A 16407-nucleotide genomic window follows, 5' to 3' on the forward strand; every position below is an offset into this window, starting at 1 on the left:
CTTTCTTTAACTGTCACATACATAGTTATACAATCTTGAATCTTCAAAAATGAACACTGCATTCAACATTTAAACCTTCAGCTACAAAGCTAACAATAATTTAAGAGGTAGACTTGACATGCCAGAGCAGTGATATGACCTCAGGAAATGGTGCGAGACACAATAACCAACAGCAGTCTGTATAAGGTGTGATTTTTGGGTCAGAACCTATTCTTGGGGGTGCCATGGTGGTGCAGTGGTTAGCACTGTTACTGTACCTCATACCTTTGGGACACGGGTTCAAGTCTCTGCTGCAACTCTAATGTGTGTGGAGCTTGCATGTTCTCCTCCTGTCATCATGGGGTTTTCTCTATGTACTCTGGTGTCTCCCCACAGTCCAAAAACATGCTGAGGTTAATTGTATTTACCAAATTGCCCATAGGTGTGCATGTGTGAGTGTGCCCTGCAATGGGCTGGTGCCCCATCCTGGGCTGCTCCCTGCCTTATGCGCCCATAGCCTTCAGGATAGGTTCTGAACCCCCCCACTACCCAAAATAGGGCAGGCAGTTTCAGAAAATGGATAAACCTACTCCTCACTGATCCTGACCTGGGATCCATTCTTTTGTGATCCTCTGCTTTTTGCATTGACTGAAAAATGCAGCAGACAACAATAAATACCTAGAGTAAGAATCTCTGTAGACCTGCTAGACTGATGTAAAGACCCTGACCTGTACTGTAGCTCTGCAGATGCTGAGAGGATCAGTCTTCCTGCTAGTGTAACACAAGCTAAAACCCTGGCTTCCTTTAAATCAGAGCTAGATAAGATTTTAACAACTCTGAGCTATTAATTAAGTTCTCCCCAAACGAGCTTGATGGCCCGAATGGCCTCCTCTCGTTTGTAAATTTCTTATATGTTTTCCCCTCGCACTTTGCATGGGCAATGAATTGGCCTTAGTAACGTGTGGATTCATAAAAAGAAGAATGAAAGACATGAACACACATATATATAAGTGTATATATATATATATATATATATTTGGAAGGACAGGAGGAGGGGAGATCCCATTGAGAGCACGCATTCCACAGGCTCATTTTGTGTTTTTCTGCTCTATTCTGAAATGGAAGAAAAAAAGCATTCATGAAGAACACAGACCTGTAAAAGGTACCTGTGTGACACTGTTAAGGAAGGATCTGACTGGAAGAAAAGCTGGCAGAATGATTGCCTGGCTGCTGGCTGCAAATGCTATGTCAAGCAGTAATGTGGCATTAATCGAGAGATAAGGGGTGATGATTAAAATATACTAGAGGGAGCCTGGTGGGGGCTTACTTGTGTCGCATGAGCCGGGCACCCTGGATGGTCTGTGCCGTCGCATTTGCAGCGTGGCATGCCAATAGGAGCCAGTTTCGGGGCTGCACTTGATATGCGAACCTCATGAAAACCATTGAGTAGCAGGTAATATCTGGGGAGACAGAGGTCAGGCAGGGGTCAGAGGCCGGAAAGAAGGAGAGATAGTCACCGCAATAACAGCAAGACTAGGGAGGTGACACTCGAACAGCTCACAGCAACAGGCTTAAAACCTCCTTTAAAAAGTCCCTCTGGAGTCCCAGTTGACCCCGTGGACGCTCACACAGACGGAAGGTGAGCCCTCTGCCTCTTACCGAAGGTCATTCGGCCACTCATGACGTCAGGGCTCCTTTTCATGTCTACCATGGCTGCGATGGGCAGACCCCAGTTAACTACTGGTCTCCAGAAGTGCTGAAATCAAACAATAAAACACAAACTCAGAGCTGATCTAACATGTAGCAGTGTGAAAGAACCAGTAAAGAAATTCCAGAGGATCCTTGCAACATATTAGTGTGTGAGATTACTGAACAGTAGTCATAAAATAATATTTACAGTACAATGACAAAAAAATCAATTTGTGACATTCTTACTGTGCTTTTGTTGCCTCCTCTGCTGTGTCCGCCTCCGCCATTCTTCAAAGGTTTTTTTCTTCTTCAATTCCTCCAGAATTCGTCACGTAACCTGCTCATTGGTTCTCGTCTCCTTTTTCTTTTATGGCGGTCGGCATCCAGCTTAATGCTGCCACCGCGGCTTTGGTTAGCTTACTGCTCCCAAATTAGGGGGTAGCCACTGTACTTACGTGTATAATAACGTAGACCCAACTAATCGATTATTAAATTAGTTGCCAACTATTTTAATTGTTGATTTTAATCGATTTAATCGATTAGTTGCTGCAACCCTACTTAAAACCTCATCATTGGGGGCTTCCATTTCACCATTTTAGACATAACAATATTTCAATCTGCATGCAAAAGAAGTAGGTTATTATTTCCCAATATAGTAGTTGGAAATAAAAAAGGACGAGCCTGTCAGACATATACGCTTATTATTCAGGTTAATATTAAAACAAAAGAAGTAGAAGTACATAGATTTCTTTTTTATGTAATCTTTATTTCACCAGGCAAAGCATTAAGACCAGTTTCTTATTTATAATGACATATAGATATTGTCTTGGAACTGCTCTCTACATGGTGCTTCTCATCTTGGCACCTACTGGAAGAAGCAAGGAAGCTCATTAACTCTGAAACAACAAAAAATCTTTCATATGCAAGGCATTCAGTTTAAAAAATGACATATTCTGAGCAATAACTGAAAGTATCCATTGCTTTCTATTGCATGTTAAGTGTAAAGCTGCTTCTGAACACCGTCTACTTGGGTGTCTCACCTGCATCATTAAGTACAGGTAACTCAGCTACATAATGGTGCACCCTGGAATAATGGCTTCAACAGGCAGGGCTGTGGTTTGGATGGTAATCTTCCTCCTTTTCGGCAATTAGCATACAAGTGATGTGTGCAAATATTTTATTGTCTTTAAAGCACCAACTTCACCTTCACTAAATTTCATCCTTCCATTCATCCCTCCATTATTAAGCAAATGGCCAAATTCATTCACTACCACACCGATCAAATACAGGGTTTAATATGACGTCTTTCCAAGAGAGAGTGATCCTTGGTCCCGAGGGCTTCTGCTAGATTTACGACGACTTGAAGCACCTTCATATGGTTCTGAGCAGGAACCCTGATCCTTCTGCTATCTGTCTCTCGTTTGCTTTGAACCTTGCCTTCTGAGAAATAGGACCAGCATTAACCACCAGAAGCTCCCACACTTAACTGCATGGGTGCCTTGATGTTTCCATAACAAATTGAACCCCGACTTAAGCTTCTGCATTACTATTGCCACCAGTTCATTCGAACTTTTTAACACAGCGTTTAAGAATTAAAAAGAAAAAACCTCACCAAACAATATAACCACCTTTCACATTCCCGTCATGGCGCGGCCACGTCCGGATGCCTTCCTGACCGCTCCGTGCAGACTGTGCAGACTTATTTAGTTTTCGTTTTATTTTATACCCAAACTTTGCTGGGTTTAGTTTACGATAGTACGACACTACTGTACATCGGAAATCAGGCTTCAAACTACATTTCAAACACTTTTAAGCTTGATCCGTCCTGGCCGTCGGAGACATTAAGCGGCTCGGACGACAGCAACAATGGATGCAACACTTGCCCGCGGCGTAGAACAAAGAAACGCCGGGGGACACGCGGCGGCATCCGAAACAGATTGAGATGGCAAGTACGTCACACCCCACTGCCTAGTATCCTGCTGGCTAACGTGCAGCCACTGGAGAACAAGCTGGACGACCTGAGAGCCAGAGTTACTTTCCAGCGCGACATGAGGGATTGTAACATTCAGAACATTCAGCGTAAAGTGTCGTCCTTTCTACCTGCCTCACGAGTTGACCTCGGTCATCACCACGCCGGTCTACATCCCTCCCCACGTGGACACAGGTTCGGCTTTTATCCGAGCTCCACGATGTGTTGTGCGCGCTCCAAAACAAACGCCCGGACGCAGCACTCATTGTGGCAGGGGACTTTAATAAAGCGAACCTCAGGCAAGTTATGCCGAACTTTTACCAGCATGTTACGTGTCCGACGAGAGGAGTAAACACCCTGGATCACTGTTACACACCGTACAAGCAGGGCTACAAAGCTGTTTCACAGACTGGGACATGCGTCCCCATACCCAAGAACAGTAAGCCCTCATGTCTGAATGTCTGCTGGCCTGTTGCATTAACAACGGTGGTCATGAAAGTGTTTGAGGGGCTCCTGAAGGACACCATCTCCTCCTCCATCCCCAGCAACACTGACCCCCGGCAGTTCGCCTACCGCTCCAACAGATCAACGGAGGACGCCATCTCCCACGTCCTGCATACGACCCTCAGCCATGTGGACAAGAAACTGGCCAACTATGTGCAATTGCGGTTTATTGATTATAGTTCAGCATTTAACACAATAGTGCCCAACAGGCTGTTCACTAAACTGAGGAGCTTAGGAGTAAACAACCGACTGTGTGTGTGGGTGCTGGACTTTCTCTTTGGTAGGTCACAGGTGGTGAGAGTTGGGAGCTGTGTCTCCAACAGCATCACCATCAACACAGGATCTCCACAAGGGTGCGTACTCGGTCCATTGCTGTACGCACTCTACACTCATGACTGTAAGGCCACTCATCGCTCCAACACCGTTGTTAAGTTTGCGGACGACACAGTGGTGCTGGGGCTCATCACCAACAACGATGAGTCGGCCTACATGGCTGAGGCGGAGAGCCTATCAGCGTGGTGTCACGACAACAGTCTCCAGCTGAATGTCGACAAGACAAAGGAGCTGGTGGTGGACTTCAGCAGGAGGCAGCAGAGGGTCTACACTCTCCTCACCGTCAACGGATCTCCTGTGGAGAGGGTGAGGAGTTTTAAATATCTGGGTGTCCACATTTCTGACGACGTGACGTGGACTTTTCACATCCAAGTCCAGTCCAAAAGGGCTGAGCAGCACCTGTACCACGTGCAACAGCTGAGGAAGTTCGGGGTCTCTCCAACGATCCTACGGACATTAACATCAAGAGATGTAGGAGCAGGGCCTTCAGGATCATAAAGGACACATCCCACCCCAATAGCAGCCTGTCTGAAATCAGCTTCTGAAATCAGGAAAGAGACTCCGGAACATCATGACCAGGACTGAGAGGCTTTGGAGGAGTTTCTACCCCCAGGCCATAAGCTTTCTGAACCTGGACGTGCCATTGCACCTCACACCCTGATGTACATTGTGCTCTTGTACCCCTCACCATATCCGCACTGTTACACTGGTCACTTTTTTATGTCTGTGTTACCGTTCATTTTGAACATACTTCTCTGCTCGCATTTTAGCTTTTTGCACTTTAGCATAATTGGATTTTTAACTTGCACAGTCTACAAAAGAGCCGTTCAGGATGCTTTTCACTACGTGTTGTACTTTCTTTAACTGTCACATACATAGTTATACAATCTTGAATCTTCAAAAATGAACACTGCATTCAACATTTAAACCTTCAGCTACAAAGCTAACAATAATTTAAGAGGTAGACTTGACATGCCAGAGCAGTGATATGACCTGAGGAAATGGTGCGAGACACAATAACCAACAGCAGTCTGTATAAGGTGTGATTTTTGGGTCAGAACCTATTCTTGGGGGTGCCATGGTGGTGCAGTGGTTAGCACTGTTACCTCATACCTTTGGGACACGGGTTCAAGTCTCTGCTGCAACTCTAATGTGTGTGGAGCTTGCATGTTCTCCTCCTGTCATCATGGGGTTTTCTCTATGTACTCTGGTGTCTCCCCACAGTCCAAAAACATGCTGAGGTTAATTGTATTTACCAAATTGCCCATAGGTGTGCATGTGTGAGTGTGCCCTGCAATGGGCTGGTGCCCCATCCTGGGCTGCTCCCTGCCTTATGCGCCCATAGCCTTCAGGATAGGTTCTGAACCCCCCCACTACCCAAAATAGGGCAGGCAGTTTCAGAAAATGGATAAACCTACTCCTCACTGATCCTGACCTGGGATCCATTCTTTTGTGATCCTCTGCTTTTTGCATTGACTGAAAAATGCAGCAGACAACAATAAATACCTAGAGTAAGAATCTCTATAGACCTGCTAGACTGATGTAAAGACCCTGACCTGTACTGTAGCTCTGCAGATGCTGAGAGGATCAGTCTTCCTGCTAGTGTAACACAAGCTAAAACCCTGGCTTCCTTTAAATCAGAGCTAGATAAGATTTTAACAACTCTGAGCTATTAATTAAGTTCTCCCCAAACGAGCTTGATGGCCCGAATGGCCTCCTCTCGTTTGTAAATTTCTTATATGTTTTCCCCTCGCACTTTGCATGGGCAATGAATTGGCCTTAGTAACGTGTGGATTCATAAGAAGAAGAATGAAAGACATGAACACACATATATTTAAGTATATATATATATATATATATATATATATTTGGAAGGACAGGAGGAGGGGAGATCCCATTGAGAGCACGCATTCCACAGGCTCATTTTGTGTTTTTCTGCTCTATTCTGAAATGGAAGAAAAAAAGCATTCATGAAGAACACAGACCTGTAAAAGGTACCTGTGTGACACTGTTAAGGAAGGATCTGACTGGAAGAAAAGCTGGCAGAATGATTGCCTGGCTGCTGGCTGCAAATGCTATGTCAAGCAGTAATGTGGCATTAATCGAGAGATAAGGGGTGATGATTAAAATATACTAGAGGGAGCCTGGTGGGGGCTTACTTGTGTCGCATGAGCCGGGCACCCTGGATGGTCTGTGCCGTCGCATTTGCAGCGTGGCATGCCAATAGGAGCCAGTTTCGGGGCTGCACTTGATATGCGAACCTCATGAAAACCATTGAGTAGCAGGTAATATCTGGGGAGACAGAGGTCAGGCAGGGGTCAGAGGCCGGAAAGAAGGAGAGATAGTCACCGCAATAACAGCAAGACTAGGGAGGTGACACTCGAACAGCTCACAGCAACAGGCTTAAAACCTCCTTTAAAAAGTCCCTCTGGAGTCCCAGTTGACCCCGTGGACGCTCACACAGACGGAAGGTGAGCCCTCTGCCTCTTACCGAAGGTCATTCGGCCACTCATGACGTCAGGGCTCCTTTTCATGTCTACCATGGCTGCGATGGGCAGACCCCAGTTAACTACTGGTCTCCAGAAGTGCTGAAATCAAACAATAAAACACAAACTCAGAGCTGATCTAACATGTAGCAGTGTGAAAGAACCAGTAAAGAAATTCCAGAGGATCCTTGCAACATATTAGTGTGTGAGATTACTGAACAGTAGTCATAAAATAATATTTACAGTACAATAACAAAAAAATCAATTTGTGACATTCTTACTGTGCTTTTGTTGCCTCCTCTGCTGTGTCCGCCTCCGCCATTCTTCAAAGGTTTTTTTCTTCTTCAATTCCTCCAGAATTCGTCACGTAACCTGCTCATTGGTTCTCGTCTCCTTTTTCTTTTATGGCGGTCGGCATCCAGCTTAATGCTGCCACCGCGGCTTTGGTTAGCTTACTGCTCCCAAATTAGGGGGTAGCCACTGTACTTACGTGTATAATAACGTAGACCCAACTAATCGATTATTAAATTAGTTGCCAACTATTTTAATTGTTGATTTTAATCGATTTAATCGATTAGTTGCTGCAACCCTACTTAAAACCTCATCATTGGGGGCTTCCATTTCACCATTTTAGACATAACAATATTTCAATCTGCATGCAAAAGAAGTAGGTTATTATTTCCCAATATAGTAGTTGGAAATAAAAAAGGACGAGCCTGTCAGACATATACGCTTATTATTCAGGTTAATATTAAAACAAAAGAAGTAGAAGTACATAGATTTATTTTTTATGTAATCTTTATTTCACCAGGCAAAGCATTAAGACCGGTTTCTTATTTATAATGACATATAGATATTGTCTTGGAACTGCTCTCTACATGGTGGTTCTCATCTTGGCACCTACTGGAAGAAGCAAGGAAGCTCATTAACTCTGAAACAACAAAAAATCTTTCATATGCAAGGCATTCAGTTTAAAAAATGACATATTCTGAGCAATAACTGAAAGTATCCATTGCTTTCTATTGCATGTTAAGTGTAAAGCTGCTTCTGAACACCGTCTACTTGGGTGTCTCACCTGCATCATTAAGTAACTCAGCTACATAATGGTGCACCCTGGAATAATGGCTTCAACAGGCAGGGCTGTGGTTTGGATGGTAATCTTCCTCCTTTTCGGGAATTAGCATACAAGTGATGTGTGCAAATATTTTATTGTCTTTAAAGCACCAACTTCACCTTCACTCAATTTCATCCTTCCATTCATCCCTCCATTATTAAGCAAATGGCTAAATTCATTCACTACCACACCGATCAAATACAGGGTTTAATATGACGTCTTTCCAAGAGAGAGTGATCCTTGGTCCCGAGGGCTTCCGCTAGATTTACGACGACTTGAAGCACCTTCATATGGTTCTGAGCAGGAACCCTGATCCTTCTGCTATCTGTCTCTCGTTTGCTTTGAACCTTGCCTTCTGAGAAATAGGACCAGCATTAACCACCAGAAGCTCCCACACTTAACTGCATGGGTGCCTTGATGTTTCCATAACAAATTGAACCCCGACTTAAGCTTCTGCATTACTATTGCCACCAGTTCATTCGAACTGTTTAACACAGCGTTTAAGAATTAAAAAGAAAAAACCCCACCAAACAATATAACCACCTTTCACATTCCCGTCATGGCGCGGCCACGTCCGGATGCCTTCCTGACCGCTCCGTGCAGACTGTGCAGACTTATTTAGTTTTCGTTTTATTTTATACCCAAACTTTGCTGGGTTTAGTTTACGATAGTACGACACTACTGTACATCGGAAATCAGGCTTCAAACTACATTTCAAACACTTTTAAGCTTGATCCGTCCTGGCCGTCGGAGACATTAAGCGGCTCGAACGACAGCAACAATGGACGCAACGCTTGCCCGCGGCGTAGAACAAAGAAACGCCGGGGGACACGCGGCGGCATCCGAAACAGATTGAGATGGCAAGTACGTCACACCCCACTGCCTAGTATCCTGCTGGCTAACGTGCAGCCACTGGAGAACAAGCTGGACGACCTGAGAGCCAGAGTTACTTTCCAGCGCGACATGAGGGATTGTAACATTCAGAACATTCAGCGTAAAGTGTCGTCCTTTCTACCTGCCTCACGAGTTGACCTCGGTCATCACCACGCCGGTCTACATCCCTCCCCACGTGGACACAGGTTCGGCTTTTATCCGAGCTCCACGATGTGTTGTGCGCGCTCCAAAACAAACACCCGGACGCAGCGCTCATTGTGGCAGGGGACTTTAATAAAGCGAACCTCAGGCAAGTTATGCCGAACTTTTACCAGCATGTTACGTGTCCGACGAGAGGAGTAAACACCCTGGATCACTGTTACACACCGTACAAGCAGGGCTACAAAGCTGTTTCACAGACTGGGACATGCGTCCCCATACCCAAGAACAGTAAGCCCTCATGTCTGAATGTCTGCTGGCCTGTTGCATTAACAACGGTGGTCATGAAAGTGTTTGAGGGGCTCCTGAAGGACACCATCTCCTCCTCCATCCCCAGCAACACTGACCCCCGGCAGTTCGCCTACCGCTCCAACAGATCAACGGAGGACGCCATCTCCCACGTCCTGCATACGACCCTCAGCCATGTGGACAAGAAACTGGCCAACTATGTGCAATTGCGGTTTATTGATTATAGTTCAGCATTTAACACAATAGTGCCCAACAGGCTGTTCACTAAACTGAGGAGCTTAGGAGTAAACAACCGACTGTGTGTGTGGGTGCTGGACTTTCTCTTTGGTAGGTCACAGGTGGTGAGAGTTGGGAGCTGTGTCTCCAACAGCATCACCATCAACACAGGATCTCCACAAGGGTGCGTACTCGATCCATTGCTGTACGCACTCTACACTCATGACTGTAAGGCCACTCATCGCTCCAACACCGTTGTTAAGTTTGCGGACGACACAGTGGTGCTGGGGCTCATCACCAACAACGATGAGTCGGCCTACATGGCTGAGGCGGCGAGCCTATCAGCGTGGTGTCACGACAACAGTCTCCAGCTGAATGTCGACAAGACAAAGGAGCTGGTGGTGGACTTCAGCAGGAGGCAGCAGAGGGTCTACACTCTCCTCACCGTCAACGGATCTCCTGTGGAGAGGGTGAGGAGTTTTAAATATCTGGGTGTCCACATTTCTGACGACGTGACGTGGACTTTTCACATCCAAGTCCAGTCCAAAAGGGCTAAGCAGCACCTGTACCACGTGCAACAGCTGAGGAAGTTCGGGGTCTCTCCAACGATCCTACGGACATTAACATCAAGAGATGTAGGAGCAGGGCCTTCAGGATCATAAAGGACACATCCCACCCCAATAGCAGCCTGTCTGAAATCAGCTTCTGAAATCAGGAAAGAGACTCCGGAACATCATGACCAGGACTGAGAGGCTTTGGAGGAGTTTCTACCCCCAGGCCATAAGCTTTCTGAACCTGGACGTGCCATTGCACCTCACACCCTGATGTACATTGTGCTCTTGTACCCCTCACCATATCCGCACTGTTACACTGGTCACTTTTTTATGTCTGTGTTACCGTTCATTTTGAACATACTTCTCTGCTCGCATTTTAGCTTTTTGCACTTTAGCATAATTGGATTTTTAACTTGCACAGTCTACAAAAGAGCCGTTCAGGATGCTTTTCACTACGTGTTGTACTTTCTTTAACTGTCACATACATAGTTATACAATCTTGAATCTTCAAAAATGAACACTGCATTCAACATTTAAACCTTCAGCTACAAAGCTAACAATAATTTAAGAGGTAGACCTGACATGCCAGAGCAGTGATATGACCTCAGGAAATGGTGCGAGACACAATAACCAACAGCAGTCTGTATAAGGTGTGATTTTTGGGTCAGAACCTATTCTTGGGGGTGCCATGGTGGTGCAGTGGTTAGCACTGTTACCTCATACCTTTGGGACACGGGTTCAAGTCTCTGCTGCAACTCTAATGTGTGTGGAGCTTGCATGTTCTCCTCCTGTCATCATGGGGTTTTCTCTATGTACTCTGGTGTCTCCCCACAGTCCAAAAACATGCTGAGGTTAATTGTATTTACCAAATTGCCCATAGGTGTGCATGTGTGAGTGTGCCCAGCAATGGGCTGGTGCCCCATCCTGGGCTGCTCCCTGCCTTATGCGCCCATAGCCTTCAGGATAGGTTCTGAACCCCCCCACTACCCAAAATAGGGCAGGCAGTTTCAGAAAATGGATAAACCTACTCCTCACTGATCCTGACCTGGGATCCATTCTTTTGTGATCCTCTGCTTTTTGCATTGACTGAAAAATGCAGCAGACAACAATAAATACCTAGAGTAAGAATCTCTATAGACCTGCTAGACTGATGTAAAGACCCTGACCTGTACTGTAGCTCTGCAGATGCTGAGAGGATCAGTCTTCCTGCTAGTGTAACACAAGCTAAAACCCTGGCTTCCTTTAAATCAGAGCTAGATAAGATTTTAACAACTCTGAGCTATTAATTAAGTTCTCCCCAAACGAGCTTGATGGCCCGAATGGCCTCCTCTCGTTTGTAAATTTCTTATATGTTTTCCCCTCGCACTTTGCATGGGCAATGAATTGGCCTTAGTAACGTGTGGATTCATAAAAAGAAGAATGAAAGACATGAACACACATATATATAAATATATATATATATATATATATATATATATATATATATATTTGGAAGGACAGGAGGAGGGGAGATCCCATTGAGAGCACACATTCCACAGGCTCATTTTGTGTTTTTCTGCTCTATTCTGAAATGGAAGAAAAAAAACATTCATGAAGAACACAGACCTGTAAAAGGTACCTGTGTGACACTGTTAAGGAAGGATCTGACTGGAAGAAAAGCTGGCTGAATGATTGCCTGGCTGCTGGCTGCAAATGCTATGTCAAGCAGTAATATGGCTTTAATCAACAGATGAGGGGTGATGATTTAAATATACTAGAGGGAGCCTGGTGGGGGCTTACTTGTATTGGATGAGCCGGGCACCCTGGATGGTCTGTGCCGTCGCATTTGCAGCGTGGCATGCCAATAGGAGCCAGTTTCGGGGCTGCACTTGATACGCGAACCTCATAAACATGACCGAGTAGCAGGTAAGAGCTGGAGAGACAGAGGTCAGGCAGGGGTCAGAGGCCGGAAAGAAGGAGAGGAAGTCACCGCAATAACAGCAAGACTAGGGAGGTGACACTGGAACAGCTCACAGCAACAGGCTTAAAACCTCCTTTAAAAAGTCCCTCTGGAGTCCCAATTGACTCCGTGGACGCTCACACAGATAGAAGGTGAGCCCTCTGTCTCTTACCGAAAGTCATCCGGCCACTGATGAGGTCAGGACTCTTTTTCATGTCCACCATGGCCGCGATGGGCAGACCCCAGTTAACGACTGGTCCCCAGAAGTGCTGAAATCAAACAACAAAACACAAACTCAGAGCTGATCTAACATGTAGCAGGGTGAAAGTACCAGTAAAGAAATTCCAGAGTATTCTTACACCATATTAGTGTGAGATTACTGAACAGTAGTCATAAAATTATATTTACAATAACAAAAAAAATCAATTTGTGACTTTCTTACCGTGCTTTTGTTGGAAGGTTTTCCCAAAAGGCACATTTAGATCATGGAAAGGCAAAGAGAACAAACAAAAAGATAAGTGCAATTCTGTGATCACCAGCAGCACTTCTGCAATGAGACCCACATGTAAGCAATGACTTTATGGTTACATCTACAAGGCGAAGTTTAACTCATTCCCAATTGTGACAACAAATCCAAACAACCTGCTGTTACTTGTATACCACACAGTATAAGGGCAAATTTATACTTGACACATCGTGGCCATCACGCATTTTCATCATTGATTCCATGCATCGCTTGAGCACCTATGTGAGGAATTAACATGTGCGCAAGCTGTAGTACTAACAAAAATTGGGGTGGCAGTATGGTCACCTTTTGTATTAAAGTAGCATCTGATTTTCTCAGAATGAGTGACTAGAAGAACAGTATGTTTTCAGAGGTAGGTAGGTAAGGCGGTGTGGGCTGATTACAGCGCATTGCTGCACCCACCACACGATGAACCACCTCAGGGGTGAGAACCTGAGTGCAGCCGTGCAGTGAGTGATACCTCAGCACCACAGTAGTCCGAATGGAGAGCGAGTTCTTTTCCAGTGACCGGAGTACTGATCCTGCCACCAGCCCCCAAATATCCCTGTAAGTTGGAGGACATCTTTACAGGGCAATGTTTTCAGAGGAAAGACAGAAAACATTCTGAGGATTATTGTGTCCCTCTGTGTACACAGTCTTCAAAATTAAATGGCAGTTTAAAGTTCTAAGAAAGCAGTGTCATGTGTACAAAGTACAATGAAATCCTAACTTTAAATTCTTACTTGCCTACTTTCATAATCAATGTTATTTTTCAATATGATTCCAGTACTGTATATATAAGTCTTGGTGATAAAATTCGCCGATTGTGCGGTTTACGTTTCACTAGAACATTATATTTTGTTTCCTATGAAAATATAAACAAGCTGTGCAATTTTAATGACCGCTCCTCATAATTATCTAGCATATGTTTAACATTAGTTAAACTATGTAAACCAAGTTTACAGCCTCTAATTTTGCAACAGCTCTGCATGCACTAATGTTTTCCTCCTTACTGTTTAAAGCACTCAAGACATTTGTGAGAAATTGATTTAACATTTTTTTTCTTTATAGATACTGCAAAGCTTACTACAGAAATGGGTTTTTTCCTATGTCCTGCCGCCTAATTACAAACTACTTACTACTACGCGATATCTAACATACAACGCAACATTCAACATGGGGTAGTAAAGTGATGTGTGGCAAAGGGAAGTACGATGTGGAGCGGTGGGCAGAACAGGAAATGCGGCAGCAGTATTATACAACACTTCATACCACAACCTCATACAACGTGAGACTGGAAATGAAGGAGCCGACCAAGATGGTTTGCTCGCACTGCCCCGTGGTGGACATGACCCTTAATCCTCCAGATAGATGTGAATATATATATATACAGTATATATATATATATATATATATTAGGGCTGTCGAAATTAACGCGTTAACGCGGATTAATCCATCATCGTGATTAATCTGATTAAAATTTTTAACGCAATTAACCCATGTGCAACGCAGAATGATTAAAAATCCCTGAAATGTCTCTGTCAACCCATTTCGGGCAGTTTTGGTGTGTTCCATTTGCCCTCGGAACTCGTATTCCGAGTCGGATTCCGGAGTTTTGAAGCCAGAAGTAACGACATGCGCTCCCGTTTCTCGGAGATCCGAGAAATGTCTCGGAGCAACACAGAGGATCCCGAGTTCAGAATCCAAGATACTGTAGCTGCGCCTTGTAGTTTTACTGTTTAAGCACTACTTCTCATTTGTGGCTCATTAAATCGGTCGCACACGCTATACCGTCCAAGTTATCTGTGGATGTGTTGCTGCGGAGTTTTATATGTAAAGCACCGCACGTAATGTGTTATCAACTGATATTGCTAACAATTGCAATTAACCGGGCTAGAATTGGACTTCATGATTACCGTATTTTTCGGACCATAAGACGCACCGGACCATAAGACGCACCTAGTTGTAGGGGAGGGAAATGAAGAAAAAAAATATTCTGAACCAAATAGTGTCCTACAATATTTTACGTCAACCATGTAAAGTGAACAGTAGTCAACAGGAGCATTAAGAACCATTATCACTGTTATTAACAAATAAAGTCAGTAAAAAACAATAAAAGTACAAAGAAACAAGGAGACTCTTCAGTAACAAAAAACTTTCATGTGTATGAATGATCCATTGACACCTGGCCACATCCCTCCCCCCTTTTATGGCGCTGATTGGGATGTATTTGGATCGTGTTTCACCGTTGCGTTGTTCACCAAATTACCATGCGAATGCGATTTGAATACGCGCTAATGCGGCTATTTAGAATGTGAATAGCGATCTTCGGGTGACAGCGGTACTACACGCCCCCGATGCAGGTAAAACAAAGTAAGGGGACATAGTTTAATTTTTTGCCGATTTAACCTAATTTTAAAAACTGTAATACTTCCGACAATGGACGTTTTGAAAAGAAGACAGATTACGGATTTAGCCAGCGTTTTTTCACGATTATACATTAAGATTTCAGCGAGATATAAACTGAGATAGACGCGAGAAGTACGCTGCGTCGCCAACTATGCACTCGACCCCAGAGGGTTAAAGCATGTGAGCAGAGCAATATTCGAACCATAAGACGCAGTGACTTTTTCTCCCCTCTTTTGGGGGAGGAAAAGGTGCGTCTTATGGTCCGAAAAATACGGTAGTTGAATTATTTGTCGGATTTACGGTAGTTCGGGCTAATTGTAAGCGAACGAAGATAAAGACCATTTAAACTGAGGTACCTTAAATCCTACAAGTTGACCGGCTAAGCAAAAAATCTTGCTTTTTGATATGGGTCCATGGTATTGCACTTCTGTGGCAGATGGAATACATCCGACTCATGTTCAAGATGTTCAATAAACATGTTAAGTGCATATATATTCCCCTTTTTCTTGAGTCGGTTTGCTCATGCAAAATTAAATGTGATTAATATAGATTAAAAATGAATGATATTTAATCATGATTAATCGAAATTAATCCACAGCAACCCTGTGATTAATCTGATTAAAATTTTTAATCGTTTGACAGAATTATAAATATATATTAAATGTAAACACACGAAAATTAAGCCCTTGTCGTCGGGGGCCGTCCGCCGGTGCATAGGAATGTTCAGTTCCTGGAGTTTAATCCAGCAGATATTACAGTGCTTCCACTTTAAAACCCAGATCTATCAATGCCATAGCTATGTGTGTGTGCGTATCAGTATAGGCGTACGTTACTCAAATGGATTCTCTCAGTCCCGGAGTCTGGAGCGGGTGTCCTGCCGCTACCTCCACCGATAGTAGCTTCGGAACAACCTATGGCGAGGTCGGTTACGGCCGACCACTTTGCTCCGTCATCGCGTGTGTGTCATTTCCCCGTCTCAGGTCAAGTGTCTCTGGTGAGTCTATCCTCGGACCACGAGTTTCCCTTAATTTCTTCACCGAGTCTTGGTTCAAAAGGCGCTGGCTCCTGCTGGTCAGCTAGCATTGCCCTCCTGGTAATTTGTAACTTGCCAGCTATACACAACTCCAACGGCAAACCACGATCACAATACCAAACAAAATAAGGAAAGTCTTTGCCGACAGACTGGATTTTTCTTACCTGTCCAACTACAGCTTCCGACTGACGCATTCATTCCCACCACGATTTCGCGGACAAAGTGGATTTCTCCGTTGTAATTGGTCCATCTAAAAAACACGTACTCGCTATACAGCATGCTGGTAAATGTAGTATACAGAAAAAAACAATACAGCATAAAATTCTTTTACCATAC

The 16407-nt window shown here is 44.3% G+C and overlaps 1 protein-coding gene and 1 long non-coding RNA gene across 2 annotated transcripts; both read right to left on the reverse strand.

Moving 5' to 3' along the window:
• Positions 1-1024: 1024 nt before the first annotated feature.
• Positions 1025-1741, reverse strand: LOC140581138 (uncharacterized). Its single transcript, XR_011984179.1, has 3 exons — positions 1639-1741; positions 1307-1439; positions 1025-1092 (listed from the first exon to the last, which is right to left on the reverse strand). It is a non-coding gene; the product is annotated as an uncharacterized lncRNA (long non-coding RNA).
• A 9941-nt stretch (positions 1742-11682) lies between these two features.
• LOC140581225 (mitochondrial pyruvate carrier 1-like) lies at positions 11683-13799 on the reverse strand. Its single transcript, XM_072703168.1, has 4 exons — positions 12567-13799; positions 12297-12393; positions 11965-12097; positions 11683-11750 (listed from the first exon to the last, which is right to left on the reverse strand). Exons 1-4 carry the CDS (start codon positions 12600-12602, stop codon positions 11726-11728), a joined length of 291 nt encoding a protein of 96 aa, XP_072559269.1. The 5' UTR covers positions 12603-13799; the 3' UTR covers positions 11683-11725.
• Between the last annotated feature and the right edge of the window lie 2608 nt (positions 13800-16407).

The sequence above is a fragment of the Paramormyrops kingsleyae genome, chromosome 19 (genome assembly GCF_048594095.1).
Source record: "Paramormyrops kingsleyae isolate MSU_618 chromosome 19, PKINGS_0.4, whole genome shotgun sequence".
NCBI lineage: Eukaryota > Metazoa > Chordata > Actinopteri > Osteoglossiformes > Mormyridae > Paramormyrops > Paramormyrops kingsleyae.

What these genes read in the sequence shown, in the direction of transcription:
- LOC140581225 (XM_072703168.1), bottom strand. Translation starts at nt 12,602, where the DNA reads ATGTGCCTTTTGGGAAAACCTTCCAACAAAAGCACG. An exon ending in AACCTTCCAACAAAAGCACG is followed by an intron (nt 12,394 to 12,566) that starts GTAAGAAAGTCA and finishes GTTTGATTTCAG; the next exon opens with CACTTCTGGGGACCAGTCGT. An exon ending in GCCCGGCTCATCCAATACAA is followed by an intron (nt 11,751 to 11,964) that starts GTAAGCCCCCAC and finishes CTTCCATTTCAG; the next exon opens with AATAGAGCAGAAAAACACAA.